This window comes from Cyrtonyx montezumae, unplaced genomic scaffold (genome assembly GCF_038088225.1).
Source record: "Cyrtonyx montezumae isolate F1298 unplaced genomic scaffold, pur_monq_1.0 scaffold_3, whole genome shotgun sequence".
Taxonomy (NCBI): domain Eukaryota; kingdom Metazoa; phylum Chordata; class Aves; order Galliformes; family Odontophoridae; genus Cyrtonyx; species Cyrtonyx montezumae.
Window position 1 is genome coordinate 21066480 of NW_027072034.1, and position 22146 is coordinate 21088625.

Sequence of the window (22146 nt, forward strand, 5' to 3'; positions counted from 1 at the left end):
TGGGCTCTGGAGATTGGAGGTGGTGTATTTTCAGGATTGATGGCTCAGCTGAGGAGTCTATGGGAGAACTTATCTCCTCTCGTGGGACAGAAGAGACACTCTTCATCCTGCCAGGTCAGTTGCAGTTTGACTTATGTAATGATCGATTGAAGATATTTGTGAACACCTCCATCTAAAAATGTATTCTCTATATTTTAGCTCAGACCGAGCAATAACAAATATTAAACCAACCTTCAAATCAGGCTTGTTACAGAATTTCCTTCATCCTTTTTGCACGCTCAATCTTTTTTCTTTTTAAGCATGAAGTTTACTTTCGCTTCCTCCTCCATCTGGACTATACCTACACAAGCGACGGAGCAGCCTTCCCAAGTCTCCAGGTAATTTCCCAGTGAGCCGCCAGAGGGCAGGCCGTGTTCTCTGTACAGCTCGCCTCAACCAGATTTTGACAAAGTGCACGAATGAATTATTATTAAAACGAGGCCTCGAAGAAATCTCACATAAATCATTACTAACTGGATTTTTTTATTCAAGGCTACCAAAGCAGAATTTTTCTTAGACTCAAGAATTACACGCTGTAGCAAATAGAAAATCAGAGCATCCTGTTAATACAACACATGCACCAAATCTGACACAATCTGTTCAGGACTTCAACTGTTTTGTAAACAAACATTGAAGAGCCACCCAAATGTGGTCCAAACCTGTGTTTAATAAAGAAATATAGGGGACATTTATAAAGAAATGTTTAAAACGGAGGTTTATGAAGTGCCATACTCAAACCCTTATCTGCAGACTCAGTTAACATAGGCTATCTCCATTTGTTACCTCAAGTCCTGTGTATTTGGGTCTAGGTTCATGAAACAGTATAGAAGAGCTAAAATAGACGTGGACAAGCACCACTTTCAGCTTCTGTCAGATTCCTAACCTAGAATTAAAACACAAGTATCTATCTGGCTGTAAAGGGAACTCCTGCTTTTAAACACATTTTAGGAGAATTTGAGTGAAGATGTTTATCAGCTGCTAATATTAGCTTGATCAGAAATAAAATATGGAATCATATGAATTGATTTGATTATGCTTCTAGAACAAACTGTAACCATGGGGTTCCCACAGCATTTTCCTGCACTGCACAAAACATTTTTAATCCTCTCCAAAAGATTACATTACTTAGAACACTTACTGATAACCATCAAATAATATGCTATTCAAATATATATGTAGAGTTTAAGACTTTCAGCACATCCCAGGGCTGCTAAATGGAATAAAAAATACATCGAAGTTAAAAAAAGAGTATCTCATTAATTCAATATGTTTTTCTTCTACTTTGATTATTAACTTTCTTGATCTAACTCTATAGAGATCTGGTGACTTTTAAGAGTCACACATATAGTACAGATAATGCTTTGTAATGAGAAAATTCTGACCTGTCTTGGGCCTTTCACATATGTACCCAGAGAATTCATATATCACAATTCACAAGATAACTGGAAAAACTGAAAGAAAACAATGTAGTCAGCTGCCAAAGGCATGTGTGATAAGGTTGGCTAAACTATGCTCAGATTTGAATACATCAATCAAGGTCACTTCTTAGCAGAATGAGCAAAGGAACAAAGCCAGGGCACTAGGCCTCTTCCATGTACTTTTTGGAGCTGAATCTCACATTCATCAGCGGTTCAAAACCTTTTCTCTGCCTTCGGTGTTGGAAAAGTACAAGCAGCAGAACAAGCACAGCCAAAGCTATCAGTGCTCCTCCAATTGTTGATCCAACCATGGCAGCCCATGCTTGGCTTTCTTCAAGTGAACCTGGAAACATAAAATACCAGAAGTGAAGACAGACAGTGATTTCATTTCTCAAATCTCATGGAAGGAAGCAAATTTCCCACAGCCTGCTCATTACTATTACTGGTATGGCTAAAGGAACCAGAGGCCACAGTGGAAGGTGGTAAGGCACTGTGTAACCAACACACCACCACCAGAGACATTTCCTGCCAGAAAAGTCTACAGCTGAATTTAAGCTCCAGTCTTTCAAACAAATGAAAGTGTTGAGAATGGGAAAGATTAACAGTAAGTTATGGTCTTATTTAATTTGGCCAAAATTATGGGTTAAGCAACTCCTTCTAGAGGGACATTTCCATTCAGCTGTTTCCAAACTATTTTGATCAATGGAAAACTCTTTTTTCTTTTTTTAACAGACCACAGTGCAGTCTATTGTTAAGTTTTTAACAGAAAACACTGCTTAGTACAGTTCTGCTGGCCAGCTCCAAATCACAGCCTCTGCTTTTGAACCACTTCTAAGGAACCAATGTCTTCTGAGATAATATTGTCCATTCTTACAACAACCCTGCAAAAATGAGTTCATCTCAGCTCCACTTCACTGAATGAGTTTGTTTTGTGTTTTCCTTCATGCTTTCAGCAGCAGTTGCCTGTTGTCCTGTTCTGAAAAATACTACGGATACTGAGGCAGTATCAACTATGTCTGAAAATTGGGGCTTAAGGTATTTAGAAGGTGTTTAGACATAAAGGTTTAACTCCAGGGGGCTTCAGAAAATGCCACTTTGACTATAAAAACAACTAAAAGTTGTGTGCCTATATGGGATTTTCTCTGCCAGCAAAAGAGTTAAGGACAATTATTCTCTAATGAAGTAAATTACCAATGTTGTTTGCCACTGTCTCACAAATAAGGGCCAGGAATGCACTACATGTGTTAATTTATAACTTGATTAGGTAAAGAAGAATTATCAAGTTATATGTGTAAAAAAGAGGGGGGTTTAATGTAAAGAACTGTATTCTCTGAACACTAACTATCCATACAAGTACAGATACACTGCTTCACAAAGAGCTAATAATTTATTTAAGCAGGAGTCAAGCAGCAGCAGAATAATAAACTGCCTTTGTTAATCTCTAGCTACGTTATGGCAAAGGGGTAGCAGTTCCAAAGCAGAAGCAGGGACACTAGCCCAGAAGGAGGAAATCTGAAACTCTGTAAAAGGAGAAGTTTCCATTTTCAAGGGAAATTCTAGAGACACCCCTGAGAAAAGCACTTCCAAGGCAAACAGCATGCCTCCATAAATCAGAGTTCCCCTGCACGAATGCAGCCTGAGGAGAAGGGTTTTGATCATCACAAGCTGCAGACCTTTAAACTGTTTCCACAGATTAAAACCACAGATACATGGTAAGCACTTAGAAGAAATTTCTGGACACATAGGTTAGATAAGCAGCTACTGCCTCTTCAAGAAATACTGATATGGAGAAAGAAACTGATCAGATTTAAATTTAGTAAAACAGTTGAAGCATGATTTTCATACATTTCTTACACTTATGCCTTGTACTTATTTGTAGCTTGTGTTCCAAATTCATTTTGTGCATAAACGCTTTGGTTGGAGGGGCAGGAGGACATTCTTTTAGTTCTTTAGTCTGATTTGTGGCAAAGGTAATTTCAAATGAGCAGAAGAACCCTTAGGTGTAGAGGCATGGAAAATCTTTGAAACTGGGGGTTTATAATAGAAGCACCTAGAGATATCTCTCCAGCATATCCAAATTTTAGGAGGGTAGACCTCTAATGAGTTCCATGGGACAGTATGATCCAGAGCCCTGTGCAAAACATATGTTTCCTAGCAAGAAACAGTACCTATACAAGCTTCCTAGCAGAGTGCCTGACCTCTGACATGTTAAAGGATTGTGTAACAGACATTACTAGTCCTGGGAAGAGGAGCCAAAATCAATGGTTCCTCAGCCCCAAAGGAGCATTATTCTCAGTGCCAGAGCACTTCAAGTTCACACATTTTGCTGCAGAGCAGAAGCAAACTAAGTATACACATTTTTGCAGCTACCACAGCTTATCTGATGAGTTGTAACTACCTAAACTATGCTATGGGATTGCTAGTGACCAGGTTTTGGGAGCAGAGCTTTATGTTCCAACTGTCTATGTCACTGAAAAGTTGAGCCGTCTCATCTCTTGGCCTCTGAGACGTACCTGGCAGGTCAATGGCATAGGTGTAGCCAAGCTGCTCCGCAGTTTGGAAGAGCTGATCATTGGTTACAGGAGGGAAAAAAGGGACCATGTTGTACAGTCTGTTGTGACCGATAGGAGCCAGCTCCTCAGGCCAAGCATTGTCAGGGGGGTGAAACCGCTTCATCCACTCATCAAAGATGGCATCAGTGAAGGAGTGAAGAACCTGCAGATTGATGCACACATATTTATTAGGCTCTTTCTGAACTCAACAACATTTAAAGCAGTTCCTTAGTTCAGCACAAGTCTTGAGACAACCACCCAAGGGACCGATGAGGATGCTGAAATTTCAGGACTTGTGTAGGGGTTCAGACAACAATCTGAGACAGTTCAAATTAATTTATGGTACATTTATGATTTTGATTTATCACCATGGAAAAAACTTTGAGAGTACTTTATGGATAATCCTGCATATAAAATTATAGTACAGTAAATTAAAGATTTGATAGTATAAAAAAGAATTCACATAGGAATTCAAGAATTTTTAAGAAAACAAACCATAGAACATAAGTATTCTGGTTAATTTCTCCATCAAAAGATTGCAGTCTTAGAATAAAGGTAAGAAAGTAATGAATTGCTTTACAATTTCTCTGTATAATTGCCATGGTTTAATTTAACAAAGAGGAAGAGAAAATTAGCATGAATTTATTAGGTGAGGAAGATATGTAGCAGAGTCAGCTGATGGCTTTTTATTTGCACACTGCTGTTCGTGCTGCTCACTGCAGTGCAGCAACGTACTCATGCACCAATGAAATCACATTTTTTATTCCTCAAGAGACCCTGAAATTAAATGTGATTCCTTTTAGCTTCTGAAGTTTGAAACAAAGAAAAAACTTCTCAGTCTGCTGCTCTAAAATAATTAACCCAATGTTCAGGTTTTTCTTGTTGCTGTAGAATTGTCTGGAAAAAGACATTAACTTCACATCACACCTAATAAAAGGATTCAGGGGCAGTCTGATAGGTAGCACTTCCTCCTTGTGAAACATAGAAACTTATTCTATGTTTCACAAATCACCCTAGGTTTTTTTTCCATCTTTATTTGCCCATCACACCAAGCGTGGCAGAGTTCAAGGAAAGAGTTGCCCTTTTGTATTTAAATAATTTGTTACTAGGGAATTCACTTCTATTTCTGCTAATTTCTGGTGAGACAGCTGGCTTAGAGACACAGCCAGTAGCACTCACACTGAGGAGAAAGTCATACCACAAAGATGGGATCATTGGCAGCGGCATGAGGGAGAACACTGGTTCCATTCAGAAAAGAGTGAGCCAAATTATGGAGGTTCAGCATCGGCGAGTTCAGGGCTCCCTCTGGTTTATTGAAGCCTTCCAGTGCATTCCTGTGGATGGGTAAAAGCAGCACTGAGTAACCATATTTTGCTGACAAATGCACAAATGAAAAATACCCATGACCCAGCCAGCTCTGGGACATACCTGAAGCTCAAACTGGAATTGCGGAAAAACGGAGGGCTGTCAAACTCACGCAGGGAGAGGCATCTCCTGACATCCTCCACAGTGGGCAGCTGTTCACCAGAGTCCCTCGGTGGCCTTCGTTGCAGCAGTCCCTCATCACTCCCATTGCACAGAGTCACTAGGCGGTTGTAATCATCCAAGCTGAGTATGAAACAAAAAGTAGCTCAAATTAGGAGGAAGGGTTTAAGCCTGTTTTGTTGTGGGGGCTTTCTGTTGTTGTTTGGTTGGGGGTTTTTTTGTTTGCTATAGCATATAAATTGTCCAGATTGCCCAGATAGGTTGGGGGTCTCCTCCCTGGAGCTGGGCCTGAGCACCCTGCTCTGGTTGGCACTGCTGGAGCAGGGGCTGGGATACAGAGGGCCCTGCCTGCCTCAGCCATCCTGGGATTCTAGGGCCCTGGTTGTAGGTGTGAGAGAGCAGATCCAAGTTACAGGCATCCCATGAGGAGGTTCAGTTCAGCTCCCACAGACTGGAAGCTGAAGCTACTGCTGAACTGCTGCCATGCCATGGCTTACAGTGACTTTGTAGCCTCTGATGGTCAGTCATTTGGACAGAGTCTCTAGGCTCATCTTCAGCAGAGGGGACACTTTAGAAAAAGCAAGCAAAATTCCCTTCATACCTCCTCTCCTCCCAAGAACAGTTGTTGCCAGACAGTCTAAGAGGATCTGAGCAAGGATAGTTTTTCACTCTTAGAAAAATGAAAAATGTGAGAAAGTTCCTCTGTGGAATGAGCTAAAGAAAATAAAAGTGTGACAGAAACAAGTTTTTACTTTCCATCCTTCACTCCTTTAGAAGAAAAAATAAGAAATGTATTGCATTTTTCAGGAACCAGAAGACAGCCTGCTGTTGCAGATGTTTCCTACCAGTTAGGGAAGGGCAAGCCCCTTATATCAGGGAGGAAAAGAGGGAAGAAAGAGGAGAAAGATAGTGAAACACTCAAGAAAAAAAAAACAACTTTGCTATTTAGTGTCAAATGAAAAGGCATTTTCAAAAATTCCTGAAATAAACAAAAGTCCTCCACTGTTTAACCTTGACAAGACAAGAGTTTAGTCATTTCAGTATTGAAGAAAAAAAATCTATCTTAGAGAAAAACTATGGCCAAGTGTTACAGCCAATTGTGCTTAAAGGCAGAATTTCAAGTAGCGCTTTAGGTACCCATAGAAAGAGACTCTTGAAAAGCCTTAAGCTTCTAGTACCTTCGTCTGGCTGACTGCATGCTGCCCCAGATCTGACAGGATGTAATGTGAGCATAACTGGCAGCATCTTATGCTATACTGCCCCAGTTCTCCATGTGAACTCATCATCAAAGCCCTGCATTTTAACCAAATCAATATATGCCTACAGACAGCTGACAGCAAGAATGTAGTTCTCTATGTGTTGTCTTCTGTGTGAAATCTCAGCTATTTGAAGTCAGCCATAGAATCACAGAATAACACAGTGGTTTGGGTTGGAAGGAACACCAAAGTTCATGAAGTTCTGATCCTCTGCCATGGGCAGGAACGTCTTCCACTAGATCAGGTTGCCCGAAGTCCTGTCCAGTCTGGTCTTCAACACTTCGAAGGATGGGGCATCCACAGCTTCTCTGAGCAATGTGTTTCAGTGCCTCACCACCATCACAGTGAATAACCTCTTCTAATATCTACTCTAAATGTACTCTCTCATAGTTTAAAACTGTAACCTCTTTCCTATCACTACACTCGCTGAAAAAGTAGTAGTCCACCTTCAGATCCAGAAGGCCACTGGAGCACTCTTCTCCAGGTTGAACAACCTCAGTCCTCTCAGCCTGTCTTCACAGAATAGGTGTTCCAGCCCTCTTATCATCCTTGTGGCCTTCCTCTAGACCCATTTCAACAGCTCCTCATCCTTCTCTCACTGGTCTGCAGATCCCAGAGTTGAATGCAGTACTGCAAATGAGACCTCACAAAGGCAGAGAAGAAAGGGACAATCACCTCCCTGACATGCTGGTTACAATTCTTTTGATGCAACTCAGGAGATGTTCGGTTTTCTGGGCTGCAAGTGCACATTACATGTTCGTGTTCAGTTTTTCATCAACCTACACCTGCAAGTCCTTCTCTGCAGAGCTTCTCTCTATCATTGCCCAGCCTGTATTTAAACTTAGGATTGCCACAGTCCAGGTGCAGGACCTTGCACTTGGCCATGTCGAACTTCATGAGATTCACACAGGCCCATCTCTCAAGTCTGTGCAAATCCCTCTGGATGGCATCCCTTTCCTCCATTATGTCTACCATACTCGACTTGGTGTAATCTGAAAACCTGCAGAGGGTGTACTCAATTCCACTGTCCACATTGCCAAAAAAAGATGTTGAATAGAATGGTCCCAGTACAGACCCCTGAGGAACACCACTCATTACTGGTCTCCACCTGAACACTGAGCCATTGACCACAACACTTCAAGTGTGGAGATCCAGTCAAATTCTTATCCACCAAGTGATTCATCCATCAAATCCATGTCTCTCCATTTTAGGGAGAAGGATGTTCATAGAATCATAGAACGGCCTGAGTTGAAAAGGACCTCAAAGATCATCTAGTTTCAACCCCCCTGCCATGGGCAGGGTCACCAACCACTAGAGCAGGCTGCCCAGAGCCACATCCAGCCTGGCCTTGAATGCCTCCAGGGATGGGGCATCCACAACCTATCTGGGCAACCTGTTCCAGTGTGTCACTACCCTCTCAGTGAAAAACTTCCTCCTAATATCTAACCTAAATATCCCCTGCATTAGTTTAAAACCATTCCCCCTTGTCTTATAACACTAGTTATAAGACAAGGGGGAATATATATATAGTATATATATATATATATTTTATATATATATAGTAACACTATCAATCCATGTAAACAGTCATCACCCCTCCTGTTTATACACTTTCCCTACATATTCCCATACCTGTTGCAAACTATTTGCCACCGGGAGAATCTGGAGTTCAGGCTGATCAGCCCAGGGTCATCTGGCCGTGGTGCTCCAAAGAGCTGGTCTGTGCACACGTCACACGTATTTCTACCTGTTGCAAAGTCCCAGTAGGGAAGCGCAAATGACTCATTGCCCATCAGTCGCTGAAATGGACAGAAACAAATTAATAGAGGATCTCCTTTAAAGGAAAGAGAAAAAGTATTTCCTGCAAGTCATGCCACTGGCTATTCTGCTTTCCACTTGAAGGCAACTACACACACTTCACAGTGCTGCTCCAACACTTTCCAAACACTGGGGTGTTGAGTCAGACCCACTAGTTAATCTGTTGTTGGATTGCCCTCTCTTTGGCCATGTTAGCTTTCATGAATGCTCAGAGACTGAGCAGAAGAGCAGAGGTATAGATTAATCTATCCTTAAACAATTCCAAAGCTTACTGAGTATCGGGTAAAATTGTGCACATATTTTGTTTTTACTCCAGGAAGGGTAGCACTGGAGGAAAATCTGAATTTGCATTAACAGAGGAATATATTTGCTTGTGTTTTCTTGTTAGATACTATTTCATGCAAGAAAGTTGCTATAATTATTTAGATACTAATTATCTTCATTAGAGATGTGCAAAACTGAAATACAGTAACACTGCTTATGTAGAAGTGCTGCACATGAAAGGAGACGGTGCTTTGTCAACTGAATGTTGGGCACAATAACATATATTCCTTTTAAAATACCAATACCTAAATATATGAAAGTAATAAATATATAACAGCATAGGAAATCCTCGGTGTGGCTTTCCTGCTCCTTGTCTGCTTTCCAGCAGATGTTATCAACAGGTTTTACATAGGTGGGTGTTTATTTTGATTTCATTAATGAACACTGTTAATTCGCATCTTCTGTTCTACATTGTGAAGGAGAAAAATCTTGACAGCAGCTTCCATATCACTGTTCACAGTGAGAAGCTGTTCAGTCCTCAATATCTTGAGAGCAATAATTTCCCTTTACATAAAAGAGGATCCATGAGCAAACACTCTTGACAGCTTGTATAAGAATCTAAGTCCTAGGAAAAAACACCCTTGGATGGAGCAACAAAGATGAGTAGCAAAAGAGGGAAGTTGTGTGAGAAAAGAATGAGGCTGTTTAGCTAACCTGCAGGTCTCTTTCCAGCAACAGCAAATGGTACCTGTGCCAAGTTACAAAGGCAGGTCCTTGATGGGAGAAATCAATAGCTGTGAAGGGGCGGCCAGGCCCTACAAAAGAAGATAAAATAAACACTTCAGCACCAAGTGAAGCTAGAAATAAAGAGAGCACCTTCTGTTGCCTGTAGCTGAGTTAAATGAAAACCTTCAGCTCTGCACTTTTGGAAAGAGTGCACAGATCAAAGGCTGCAATGCTTACAAGGGATGAGATGGGTATTGTGAACATTTCTTCTCATTTAAACTGAGTTTTTTTAAAAACAGTCTTATTGTTGAAAATATTAGCTTGTTCTCGTGTTCAGTAGCAGGACTTTCATGGCTTATCTATCAAGAGAGCATCAACACTTCCCATATCCTGCCAATAGTAATTCAACATATCCTTTACCACTTTTCTTCAATTCCTGCTTGTTGTTTCTCTTCAAAATTCTGCTGGCTCCCACTATAGAAGCTTCTGAAGAAAACAGGTAAAGTGATGAGGGTTTTCTGCAGCAATTCATAAGGAGGCAAAGCAGGAACTTGGTCAGGGGAAATCTGGCTGGTTTTAGTTTTGCTGCTGTGCATTCTGGATAGCTGCAGTCCTGACCACTGTTTCCCTTACTGGCCTTGAGAAGTTCAGCATAACAGCTCCCCCACAGTCTCAGCTATCCTCAGTGAAACCAGGGTGCACTTTTCTCAGAAAGTATAACGACAAATTTTTTCTGTCTTTCTTTAGCTGCCTGATGCACCTTTTTTTTTTTCAAAAAAAAATCTAATGTCTGCAAAAAAAATCATAGAATCATAGGGGTTGGAAGGGACCTCTAGAGATCATCGAGTCCAACTCTCTGCCAAAGCAGTTTCCCTACACCAGGTATGCTACTTGATGCAACATATTTTAGCCCTATGTGAGAGAAAGCACAAAACTACCTGTACTGTCTTTGGTATGGAAATACTATTTGCCCAGCAGAACATAAAGGCTAGCTATGCTTTTAGAATTAAGCCTCATGACAGATTTCAGGAAGAATCCAGATTTGTTCACTCTAGAAATCCATCAAATGTTGAGGTTTCTTCTGAGATTTGTAAATAATCCTAATCTTATTTCCTTACATGATTAGATAATTTGTAGTGTCCAACAGGCACTGTAATGATGAAAATAAATAAATAAATAAATAAATAAATAAATAAAAATAGAGACATACCAGAAAAGTGATCCACAAGAAAAGGCACTAACTGATCTGACAACACAGATCAAACAACAAAACACCTTGATGTTTCCCAGAATACAAAAATCTTCCCGGTGTCTGAGTAATAGTATTAGAGGGCAAGAAACTCTTCTCAGAAGAGTTTTCCACTGATGCCTGTCTGATACAGCAGATGTTTCTGAAAATGATAATTAATCTAGCAAGTTTTAAAAGTATATGCTTTTAAGATGCAAAAATATCCATAAAGAATGAACTATGTCTTTAGATGGGTATTTGGTTCACAAAGATTGGGAAGATCTATTTTCTATTCAAAATTAACCCATTTCTCTCCATAATCAAGTAATCAGAAAGACGTGGACATTTAAATTCATAGATTTCTACGAAGACAGATTAGTTATCATTCATGGTTTCACTTTTGACAAGAACTATTTCAAGATAATTTCAAGCAATTTTGCAATAAAGGCATCAGTAAAATATCACATAGAAATGTGCTTTGACACCTACCTACATTTCCTTGTTGCAGTTGGCATCAATTTTAATATCTGATCAGCTGACACCCTTTTCCATATTTTTCTTCACTACAGTATTTGGAGAGAAACAGTCTAGTGGGAGAAATCCCACCATATACATGAGACATTGAAAGAGTAGGGGACTCAAGCCACACTTGGATTTGCTTATTACTGCAGCAAATGTCAATGCACATACAGGTTAATTTTTCCCTGCAGCAGCACTGGAAGTTGCTTCTTTCCTTTCCTCCATGACTGTCCTATCACCTGAAGGACCTTTGCTCTCCCTAGTCTAGATAGAGTGCTTCATTCAGCCTCATAAAGTGGGACAGTGCCAGGAGAGGAAAATTGATAAAATCTACTGTGGGGTAACAACTGCCCTGTAGCAAAGGGGTAGATGTGGCAGATTTCACCAACTGTCTCACTCAGACGGAGATACTTGAATGCTAAACTCCACAGCCTGTACACAGGGCTGCTGGGTAGAAAAGCTATGCTGCTGCCTCTTCCCGTGGAAGCTGGGCTTTGTGAAACTGTGCTGGCATAGGTACTTCAGTCTAGAAGAGCCATGAGGACTAGGAATTCTGATCTGGGAGATCACAGAGATAGATACCTAAACTTCTAGCCTGATTTGGTCATTGATTGACCATGCCCTTGTTCACCCAGTGGAGTTATCTTGGAGCCTGTGAGCTGCCTCCCTATCAGACAGAAGAGACATCAGTGGCATCAGAGTGCATTGGAGCATTCATTCACTGGGGTCAGACTACAGCAGGCTGAAGTAAGCCTGAACTGCCCTCAGTTGTGAACTGTTGGCTCCTCAGCACCAACTGTTTTACTGCACAGACCTTCTGCATCCTCACAGCATGCTGAAGTAATGCAGCTGTGGCAAGCATACTTACCACTGTTCAGCAATTATACTTTTCACCCTTTCATTTACTGACAATTCCCCTTGGATAAGAAAAGCACTAACCTAGGAGCGTGTCTCTAACAGAGTAGTAATGAAGCCAAACAAAGAAATTATAAATGCTACAGTTGGCAATTTGTGGTTCCTCTCCAGTAGGACCAAGCAGACCCATCCAGTGCTGAGTTGCAATCACGTAATCGGGGTGGATGGTCGTCTTTGCACGATCTAGGGCATCAAAGAACTGCTCCTTCTCCTCTGCTGTCAAGGAATGGATGTTCTTCCTGACAACTGGTGTCTTCCTCACATTACAGTCGGGGCCTGTCCAACCAAACTTGCAGTCACCACAGTTATAGCCAGCAAAGTTTCCTGAATGAAGAGGGAGAGAACAGACATGAAATTATGAATCAGAGAGAATTAACTTTGAAATACAGAATTATTACGAATTATCTTTCTTTTTCCCCCAGATATTTCAGTTCCTGGAAGGGGCAGCAACTGAACAGACTGGCAGCTGCCAGCTGGTTAACTAGAAGGATGGCTTGCATCCCAGAGCAGGGTGGGGGCCAAGAATCACTCAGCTGTTTGGGGAGGAAATGCACCGGATAATGGGCTTGATGCCCCAAGGCGCTAAGTGCTCTATGAAGCCTTCAGGCATGTGAAGAGTCTAAGCCTCTAGATGAACAGAGGGCTAAGCACTCCAGGTTAAGCAGGTGATTAAACGCTTTGCTTGATTGGCTCTCGAGTGCTCCCAGACTTCCAGGATCAAACTCAAAAGAAAACACAGAAAAAAATCCGCTAACAATCAAAACAGTTCTAAAAGATTAGGAAAAACTAACGTCTTTTAGCAGTGTATCCAGGAACTAGTGTGGTCCAGTAGAAGCACTGGGGATGCTGCTGGTCATACTTTAAGAATTATTAAATAGTGCTGAAATGAGAGCCTGAGAAATAGCACAACATCATCATTCCCCACTGGCATCATTCCTTAGACAAGTAATCAGCTCTACTTTCCTCTGTTCTAGTGGCTGGTGACCCTGCCCACGGCAGGGGGGTTGAAACTTCATGCTCTTTGAGGTTCTCTCCAACCCAGGCCATTCTATGTTTCTATGTTAACGTGGATCCTCTAAAACAGAGCTTACTTCAAACAAAGCACAGACTCAGTGGCCCTCTGCCCACCATGGCCGAGTGCCAGAAGCAGCAGAACAGCCCTGCTGCAGCTCCTTTTTCTTTGGCAGGGGGAGAGGGGGATGATCATTCCAGCAGTGCTTATCTGCCTCTGTCCTATGCACAGGAGTACAACTTGCAAAGCACCAGTGTGCAAGCATTGCTGCTAGGGGGAAGAAGGCTGGAAGGAGACAACCAGGGCTCCTCTGAGATCCTTTCTCAGTTCTCCAAAATGTGTACTGAAATTCTCTCCAACCTCAGCTACATATACATGCTCCTCTATGACTATACCAGCTCTCTACCAAAATGCTATAAAACCTCACTGCTCCCCCCGTATATCTGTGTAGATAGATCCAAATGGGCTTGAGGTTAATACAGAGATGAAGAAGTGGCTTGTGAAGAGTTCCTGGAAGAACAAGATGTCCCCGGACTATAGGCTTGAGTCTGCGAGCAAAACAACAGTAAACACAAAAGTAGGATTTCCGATTGTTAGGGCCTATAGGGCCTAATACCAAATTTTAAAGACCTCTAAGATTATGAGGGATGTTACTCAGAAGACTGTATAGCTTACAGCTAGCTCTAGGGTAAGGGGTGCTGAGCTGTAAACATGCATGACAGACTCATGTGAGACCTTCCAAGAGGTCATAAGAATGTAACTGTAGGTTCAGAGGTATGGTTAATTCAGAGGCAAGATCAATAAGTTATCATGAAGCTCAAGTCCATCTTAGGGACCAAGAGGGTGAAGACTTTTAACTAGGTTCTGAATCACACAAAACCCAACAGCATACAAAAAAGACAGTTTCCAAGTGTATGGATTACATTCCTCCCCAGTGCAGGTAGGAGTAGCTGGACTCAGATGTCACATTCCAGCAAAGAAGAAATCAGAAGCTATGGATCCACATCATTTTATGGGGCTGATGGCTTATGTCAGGGGAAAAAAAAAAAAAAAAAAAAAAAAGCAGTTTTAGCTGTTGTGCCTTCACATCCAATGGTAGAACTTAATCCTTTTTAAGAGAAGAATGGCAAAGCAGGAGTTAACCACTCACAAACTGTCAACAGCCTTTTATGAGATCAGCAGTCATGCTTCCATTTATTCGCAGCATTGGATAAGCATCACGTTGTATTGTCTGTGTGCATCCTTGAAATGATGCACCAACAGAAACAAAATGAGTGCCCTTTATCTCTAAACAGCCATACTGAGGTATACTCTATGCACCTCTTCAGACTATGAAAAGAGATTTGCAGAAGCCTGAAACAACGAGTCATCTTCACGGGAAATACACTTTTCTCTATTGGCATGGCTTCCGTAGTTAAGTGAACCAATGACACCTTGCTTGTTTTCCTCACTCAGATGTTAATTATATCCAGTTGATGCTCTGTGGGATTTTCTCCCTTAACAGTCAGATTTATAATGTAACCCCAGACATCTTTTTTTCCACCACTTCACCAGACATTTTTCAATGAGACATGAGCTTTTGCTGTGCAAGAAAGGGGACTGAAGACTAGAGAGACTGGTAAACAGAAGGAATCCATCTCTAGGCAAAGAAGTATCTCATTCTGCAGTCTTTCTGCTGATTGTGTCAGACGTATTTTTAACGTCCACATGTCTGTTTGGCAATGCAGAAATGCACACAACAATACTTCATGAAATCAAAAGATTATTTTTGTCATTTTCTTTCAACAATCTCCATGCATCATGGAACTGTCACCATGTAGCAGCTGAAACAGCAAGAAATGAAGTTGTTACCCACTTCACAAACACAAATGACTGCAGTAGGCAGATGCAGCTTTTTTATGTTTAAGCCCAAGTACTTTTCCTGTATTTGTTTCTAAAACATTCTCCTAAGCCACTGGTGTGGATATAATGCATAGTGTCTCCTCTTTGGTATAATGAAACCACTTAACACTGACCATTTTCTGCCTTCGTTTGGAAGCTATTGTTCCTTTGTACATGGCTCTGGTGAGATGGCACTTTGAATATCATGTTCAGCTTTGAGGTCCTTGCTACTGGAAGGATGTTGAGTTACTGGAGCATATACAGAGAAGAGCAAAGAAGATGGCTAATCCTCAATAACAATAGTTACTGAGGATTAGCAGAGTGAACTAGTATTGTTTAGTCTGGAAAAAAAGGAGGCTGAGGTGACATCTCATCACTCTCTACAATTACCTGAAAGGAGGTTTCATTGAAGAGTGCGTTAGTCTCTTTTCTTAGGTTATAAATGATAGGATGAAAGGAAACAGCCTTAATTTGCACCAGAAGAGGTTTATATTAGACATCAGGAACAATTTCTTCACAGAGAAGGTCAGAAAGCACTAGAATGGGCTGCCCAGGAAAGTGTTAGAGTCTCCACCCTGGAAGTATTTAATAGATGTGCGGACATGGAACTAAAGGACTTGGTATAGCCATGGGACACAGTATATTGGGTTGATGGATGGACTTGATGATCTTGAAGATCTTTTCCAATCCAAATGATTCTATAATTCCATGGAAACCAAGCAGCTGTTTTGACCATTACTTCCACTGAAACAACAGATTTGAAAAATCACCATATTTCAGTATCTCAAAGGTAGGATCAGGATTGCTACCATGTAAGACAAATTGTTAACTCTTTTAACTCTTCCTGCATTTATTTCAGACAAACTCTTTGGTTGTAAGTTATGGAAGACCTGTACTTACTACACTAACAGGACCTGTTTTGATAGGGCTGCTCTGATAATAATGCCTCCTGTTTAATTCCATTGGCCCATGACATGAAAGTGGATGCTGAACCTTCTTGACAACGTTCTATTACATTTTGTTGTCATGTGACAGATGGCAGCAGAGGGGTAGTCTGACAAAATTGTATTTGTCATGGAAGTGCGTACGAAGCAAAGGGATGTCAATGAATTGCTCCATGAGGAAAAAATGGGACCCACTGACATTTATCCCTCAGTGCATGCACAGTCTTTTGGAATAGGAAATGGGTAATCCTTATGCATTTTCTGGAACCTGGACAAGCTGTCAGCTCTGACCACTACATTGCAACACTGATTAAGCTGAAGGCTCAACTTTCCAGAGCCAGGACAGAGAAGAAGACAACCTTTCTCTTGCAATATGATGTGCCAGGCCCCATACCAGTTTAAAGGCTGTGGAGCACATTGCCAATCTTGACTAGACTGTCCTACCACATCCACCGTATAGTCTAAGGTTGTCACCTTCTGACAATCTTCTCACAGGTGGAAACCTGCTTGGGCTGATGAAAGATGGCCTGCATGGGCAACATTTTCCTATCAATGATACCATCATAGCTGCTGTGAAACAGTAGGTCACCTCTGCTGGTGCAGATCTGTATGAGCACAGCATGCAGACCCTTGTTCATGCAGGTAAAAATGCACAGCTAATGGTGGTGGCTATGTTGAACAACAGTGTTACTGTGTTCTTTGCAGGTTATGTAGTTTCCATTGAAATAAATAGGAGGTATTACTTTCAGAGCAAAATATATCATTTAGTGTTATCTTGCAACCACATTGCCTTGCTACAAGTTAATTAAGTACATTTTATAACTACTTCTAAAGCTTCTTCTTGTCTGGTGGGAAGGCCAGCATATCAGCTACTAGACTTAATTGGCCATGTGCTTACAGTCAAACAACAGAGTTTAAACTTTCTGTCCCCAGCCTGATCAGACATTGTACAGGAATGTTGAAATACTTCTTTTTTTCTTCAAAAATTTTACAAAAACACACTAAAAGTTCAGTACATGCCCACATGCCAACCACAGAAAGTAGTGGAAAAAAATATGAATGATAATTACTTTTAAGTAATTATCAAGCTGTGTCATTGTCTGATCAGCATCATGGTCTGAAATAACAACCACATGACTGATTGCAGTAAAGTTTTCACAATAATCCTCTGTAATGTGTTTTTATAATGCTGTACCAGATCTATACATCACAGTTCCCTTCTTTAGAATTTAAAATAGCACTTAGTTCACAAGTCTTCTAAAATAGTATTCTAAACCAAATTATCTATCCTGTTGATGTACTGTCCATTTTCAGGGTCAATTAGAACAGGATATTCAACGTTTTGCCCAATTCAATACTTACAGCTTATATGTGTTGAGTACAACAAATCATCGTATTCTCCCTCACATACTACAGCACAGTCACTAGGTCATTTCAGTTTAAGAATTTATATATACTGAATTAATTTTAGGTGAATTTCAGAATGCATACAATAGATTCAAAATTGAAATTAGCCAGAAACTAAACGTTCATTGTTACCTCCCAGCAACATCCATGCCATAACCACAGCTTTTTTCTAGAGATGATTTTGTCAGCAGCATGTTGCTAGGAACATACAGCAAGCAGCTGACAACAGCCTTACAATTGTCTTTTTGATCATGACTCTTTATTTAAAACAACCAAAAAAAAGTTAATAAAACAGAAAGATTCAGTTTTTCCTATGTTATTCCACTGTATTTCTCCCCAGTGGAATGAAGACTAATGAATATTATCTGTTAAAGCCAAGAAACTGAAATGAATTGCTTTTCTTTTTTCTTCTCCATATAAAAATCAAATTAACCTGAGAAAACTATAAAAATAATCAACAAAACAATAACCAACAAATCATGAATGTTTGTTTGCGTTTGGAATTTTCCTTTTCTTCAGAAATGTTTGGTATACAGGCCTAGATGGATATTGTTCTCAGATGTTTTTTCCAACATATGGCCAAATTTTCAGTGGTCCTTTTATCTTTAGCAATTACATTTCTAGCAGATAGTTCAAACTGAGCACTTACTGCAAGAACTCTAGAATCCCCATATGGAAAATACTGGCCATCAGCAATGTGGCGCAGTTCAATAGCACTGACTAACTAAATGTAATCAGCTACATAGAAGCAGAAGTTCCCATGGCTGCTGTTTATGCCACATGTGAACAATAAATAAGACAATGTCAAGATGGCACCAGGATACAGCTGCTTATATTGTTAAAACTTCAGAAAGAGCATTGGCATACTCTGGAGTGTGCACTGGCCAGGAACCAGATAGGTTTCAGATAGGTGGTTTGCACAAGAATTTGGAAAGTAAGATACTTCAACAATACAGACGTGCACTGTTACACCTCCCTTCAAAAGAGCATATTTTATTTACAGACATAGCTAGCACAGCTGTGGATGCCTAACGAACACACTTCACACCACTGAAAACTGACGTGTAGAAAATAAATCCAGGTAAAACAGAAAAAAAATCTAATAGATACAGAATCACAATCGCCACTACTGTAAATACACCAAATCTAAGTTGAAACCCATGAAATTATTGACTTTGTAGCATTATCCTAGAAACACCCTTCCTTGTAGCACCAAGCTGACCACAGCAGAACAGAGCCCAGGAAACCTTTCTTGAAAACATCTTACAGCTGCCACCCTAATGATTTACTGCTGGTATAACTAGGGAACCTGCAAGGAGAAAGAGGAATACAACAAACAAAATTTTAAAAACAAACAAACAAATGAAAAAACACACACACACACACACACAGAGTAATAGCACAAAAAGAAGCCAGATTTCTGTAGCTGAGGAGAGCTGACAGCTCAATATAGACAGGGAGTGTGAGACTACATGGCATTATAATCACATAACCTAACCAAATATTAAATACTGGTGCTTACTTTAATTTGGACAAACAAATCAATGACTGCCCACATTTCTCCCCACCTTAATCCAAGGTTTTGCAGGTTTTGATACCCTGATTACTCAAACTGTGTAAATATTAGTGTATGTCAGCATGCTTCATTGCTCTTCCAACTCTGTCTATGTCTATATGAGATTCCTGACTTTAGTTGTGGAGGTATACGAGTCATCTGCCACCACCTCCCTGCTTTCAGTTCGTAACAGATTTGCTAAATTTTATCTCATGGGCTGAAATGTTATATTATGTGTCTTTCTCAGATTTAGTTCAGCTTTTTTGACAGTGAGAACCAAGGTATACTTCAGACAAAATAGGTCTGCTATTTCTAAGGATCAGGTTGAAGAAAAGTAGGCTATTTCTCCCAATGCTGGGGACTTCAAACCACTTTATATTTCCAACAAGATATCCCAAGGTGTTTTTGAAATCCATCTAACAGGCACCTTCAGTGCTAGAGACATGCCTTTAGCCTGACTCCCTACACCGTGCCCTGCCAGAACTGCAAAGAGTCTGAACAGAGACTGGGTTCCTGCTGGTTTTAACCTTCCTTAAATGAGGGCTGCACTTCAAATAAGGAACTCTCTCCTTAGCCTACTAGTCTTAGTAAAAAACAGCCCTTTGGGACCTTCAAGCACATCAACTTCCTGATCCATTTTGCCTTCCAGTACATGAAGACGAATGCCCATGTTAAGCTTTGTGTGGAACAAGAAAATGGAGGGAAAAGATAGGGTAGCCTCTTTAGCAGCCTTGTAGACCCAAAGATTAAGTTTGGAACATAGCAGTGAAGCATCCAAAACTCTGTGGAAAAAGACGGAATACAGGGAAAAGTCCAATGGTAAAGAGGAAAGCCCAAAAGATTGCATGAGGCAAAATGCTTTTTCAGTTCTTGCTCTGAAACCCCCATACAGGAACTACTATGTCTTTGTCATAAACATTATTATATTTTTAGGAAAATTAGAATACTAAAAGCTTTCTTAAACTCATAGGATAATATAGGTTGAAAAAGTCTCTCAACACCATCAAAGTCCAGCCATCCCAAACACTACCAAGTCTGCCACTAAGCCATGACCCCAAATGCCACGTCCACTAATCTTTCCAGGAATGGGGACTCCACCACTTATGTGGGCACCCCTTCTGTGAAGAAATTCTTCCTGACATCCAATCTAAGCCTCATGCAACAAGAAGCCATTACCTCCCAACCTATCATTTGAGTTCCGAGGAAAGAGGCTGATGCTGTCCTTTCTGCAACCTCCTTTCAGGCAGTTGGAGAGAGTAATGAGGTCTTCCCTCAGTCTTCTTTTCTCCAGACTAAACAATGCCAGTACCCTCAGCCACTCCTCATATCCTTTTTTTCTAGTCCCTTTGGGGGCCTCTTGATTCCTTACACCATCTGGGATCCTTCAGAAAAATGCTCACAGATACATTCTTCCCCATCCCCTCACCCCTGCTCACCTGTGCACCAACAGCTCTGGTTGAAGAATTTGAGGGGCCACCTTTCCCGGTCATCCACATTTCGAAGGGTGTAGGGGCCGCTCCATGGCTGGGTGTCCACCTGCACACCCTGGCACCATCCCCTGCCCTGCAGGGACCCACACACGTTGCCTGGCTCCAGCCCCAAGGCTGGGCAACAGCGCTTCGACCGAATGGCCTCCACTGTCATGCAGACACGGGGGAACTGTGCCTCTGCCTGGGGAAGACAACAGCAGCTCAGGTAGCTCAGCCCAACCCAAAAAAGCCTCCTCAGGGCACCCATTACTATGTGCAGCCTCTCCTCCGGACCCAAGTGAGTGGAGCTCAGAGATCTCCTTTGTGGGACAACCTGGTCTGGCAGCAGCTCTCCCTGGGATAATCCCTCTCACTGCTGAGGATGCTGGTGTCGGGTGTTTGTTTAATCCTGGTCTCTAATTGCCTTGAATGCCATTTAAAAGACAGAGTTTTGGCTCTGCTGTGCCTGCCCAACAGCCACAGCTTTAAGCAGGGCTTATGTAGAGGTTGGGAGAAGCCTCATTAGAGGGATTAGCACAGCGCAAATCCTCGTGTTTTGCACATGACAACAAGGGCAGAAAAGACGCCCAAGTCCTGAGGGCTCTGGCAGCTTGTCAAGAGGGTGAATGCCTCAGATTTATTTCTCCAGGTTTTGTCAGGCTTTCATGCACTCTGAGAAATTGATGGTCTCATTTTAGCTGAGGTGGCTGAAGAAACTTTTTAAACAAAACCCTGTAAACAGAGATAAATAGAAGGGGAAAACCTCTTCTTTTTGTAGCTCACTCACTGTTAGATAACATTTCTCATGAAAGCAGCAGACAATAGAAAATGAACTGGAAGTGCAGCGGATATAGGTACATCATTAACAAAAATTAATAAACCCAGTAGTAACAGCTTGGAGACTCCATCTGCTGACTGTAGAATTCCAGTGCTTGTACCATAAATATTTTAGCGGCAAGTGGAGAAGGATTCATCTCCTAATAGCCTTTTTGCATACAAAATAAATTATTTAATTGATTTTAAAGGGTGAGTAGTACTTGTCTGCTCTCTAACCCTTCCCCCATCATTACACCAGAGATAACTGTAGGGTTGGTCTGGCCGACGGACCTTCACAACAGTCACATTCAAGCATTTATTACCCACCTGGCAGGGCACGGTCTGTAAGATCAATAAATACACCAGACATGCAGATAAGCAGTTTTGCTGAGAACATTGAGAAAAATGACTTTGAAAAGCTGCTAGCATGCAACACTTTTTGCCCATGATGCAACTCCTGTACTAAAAGAATGAAACTATTCAATCAAAAGTAAGAAGTTGAAGACCTCAAGACCATCTTGTCCAGTCACCAACCCATCTCCACCAAGCTCATTAACCACACCCCTTAGTGCCACGTCTACCTATTTCTTGACCACTTTCAGAGATGGTGACTCCACCACCACCCTGAGTGGCCCATTCCAGCACCTCAACACTCTTTCTGAGAAGAAATTTTTCCTAATTTCCAATCTGAACCTTTCCTGATGCAATTGGAGGCCATCACCTCTCATCCTATCATTAGTTATGTGGGAGAAGAGGCTGATCTGTAAAATATGAAATGGTTTTAAACTCGTCTTCCTTAAGATTCAGTCTACCTGCAACAGGATTTTCCTGCTGCTGTCCTT

General features: G+C 41.2%; 1 protein-coding gene across 1 annotated transcript; it reads right to left on the reverse strand.

Annotated features, from left to right (window-relative positions):
• Window positions 1-1606: 1606 nt before the first annotated feature.
• On the reverse strand, window positions 1607-20756 carry DCT (dopachrome tautomerase). The gene is made up of 8 exons (XM_065742899.1): window positions 20456-20756; window positions 12245-12544; window positions 9547-9647; window positions 8383-8549; window positions 5438-5617; window positions 5208-5343; window positions 3971-4172; window positions 1607-1800 (listed from the first exon to the last, which is right to left on the reverse strand). Exons 1-8 carry the CDS (start codon window positions 20754-20756, stop codon window positions 1619-1621), a joined length of 1569 nt encoding a protein of 522 aa, XP_065598971.1. The 3' UTR covers window positions 1607-1618.
• Between the last annotated feature and the right edge of the window lie 1390 nt (window positions 20757-22146).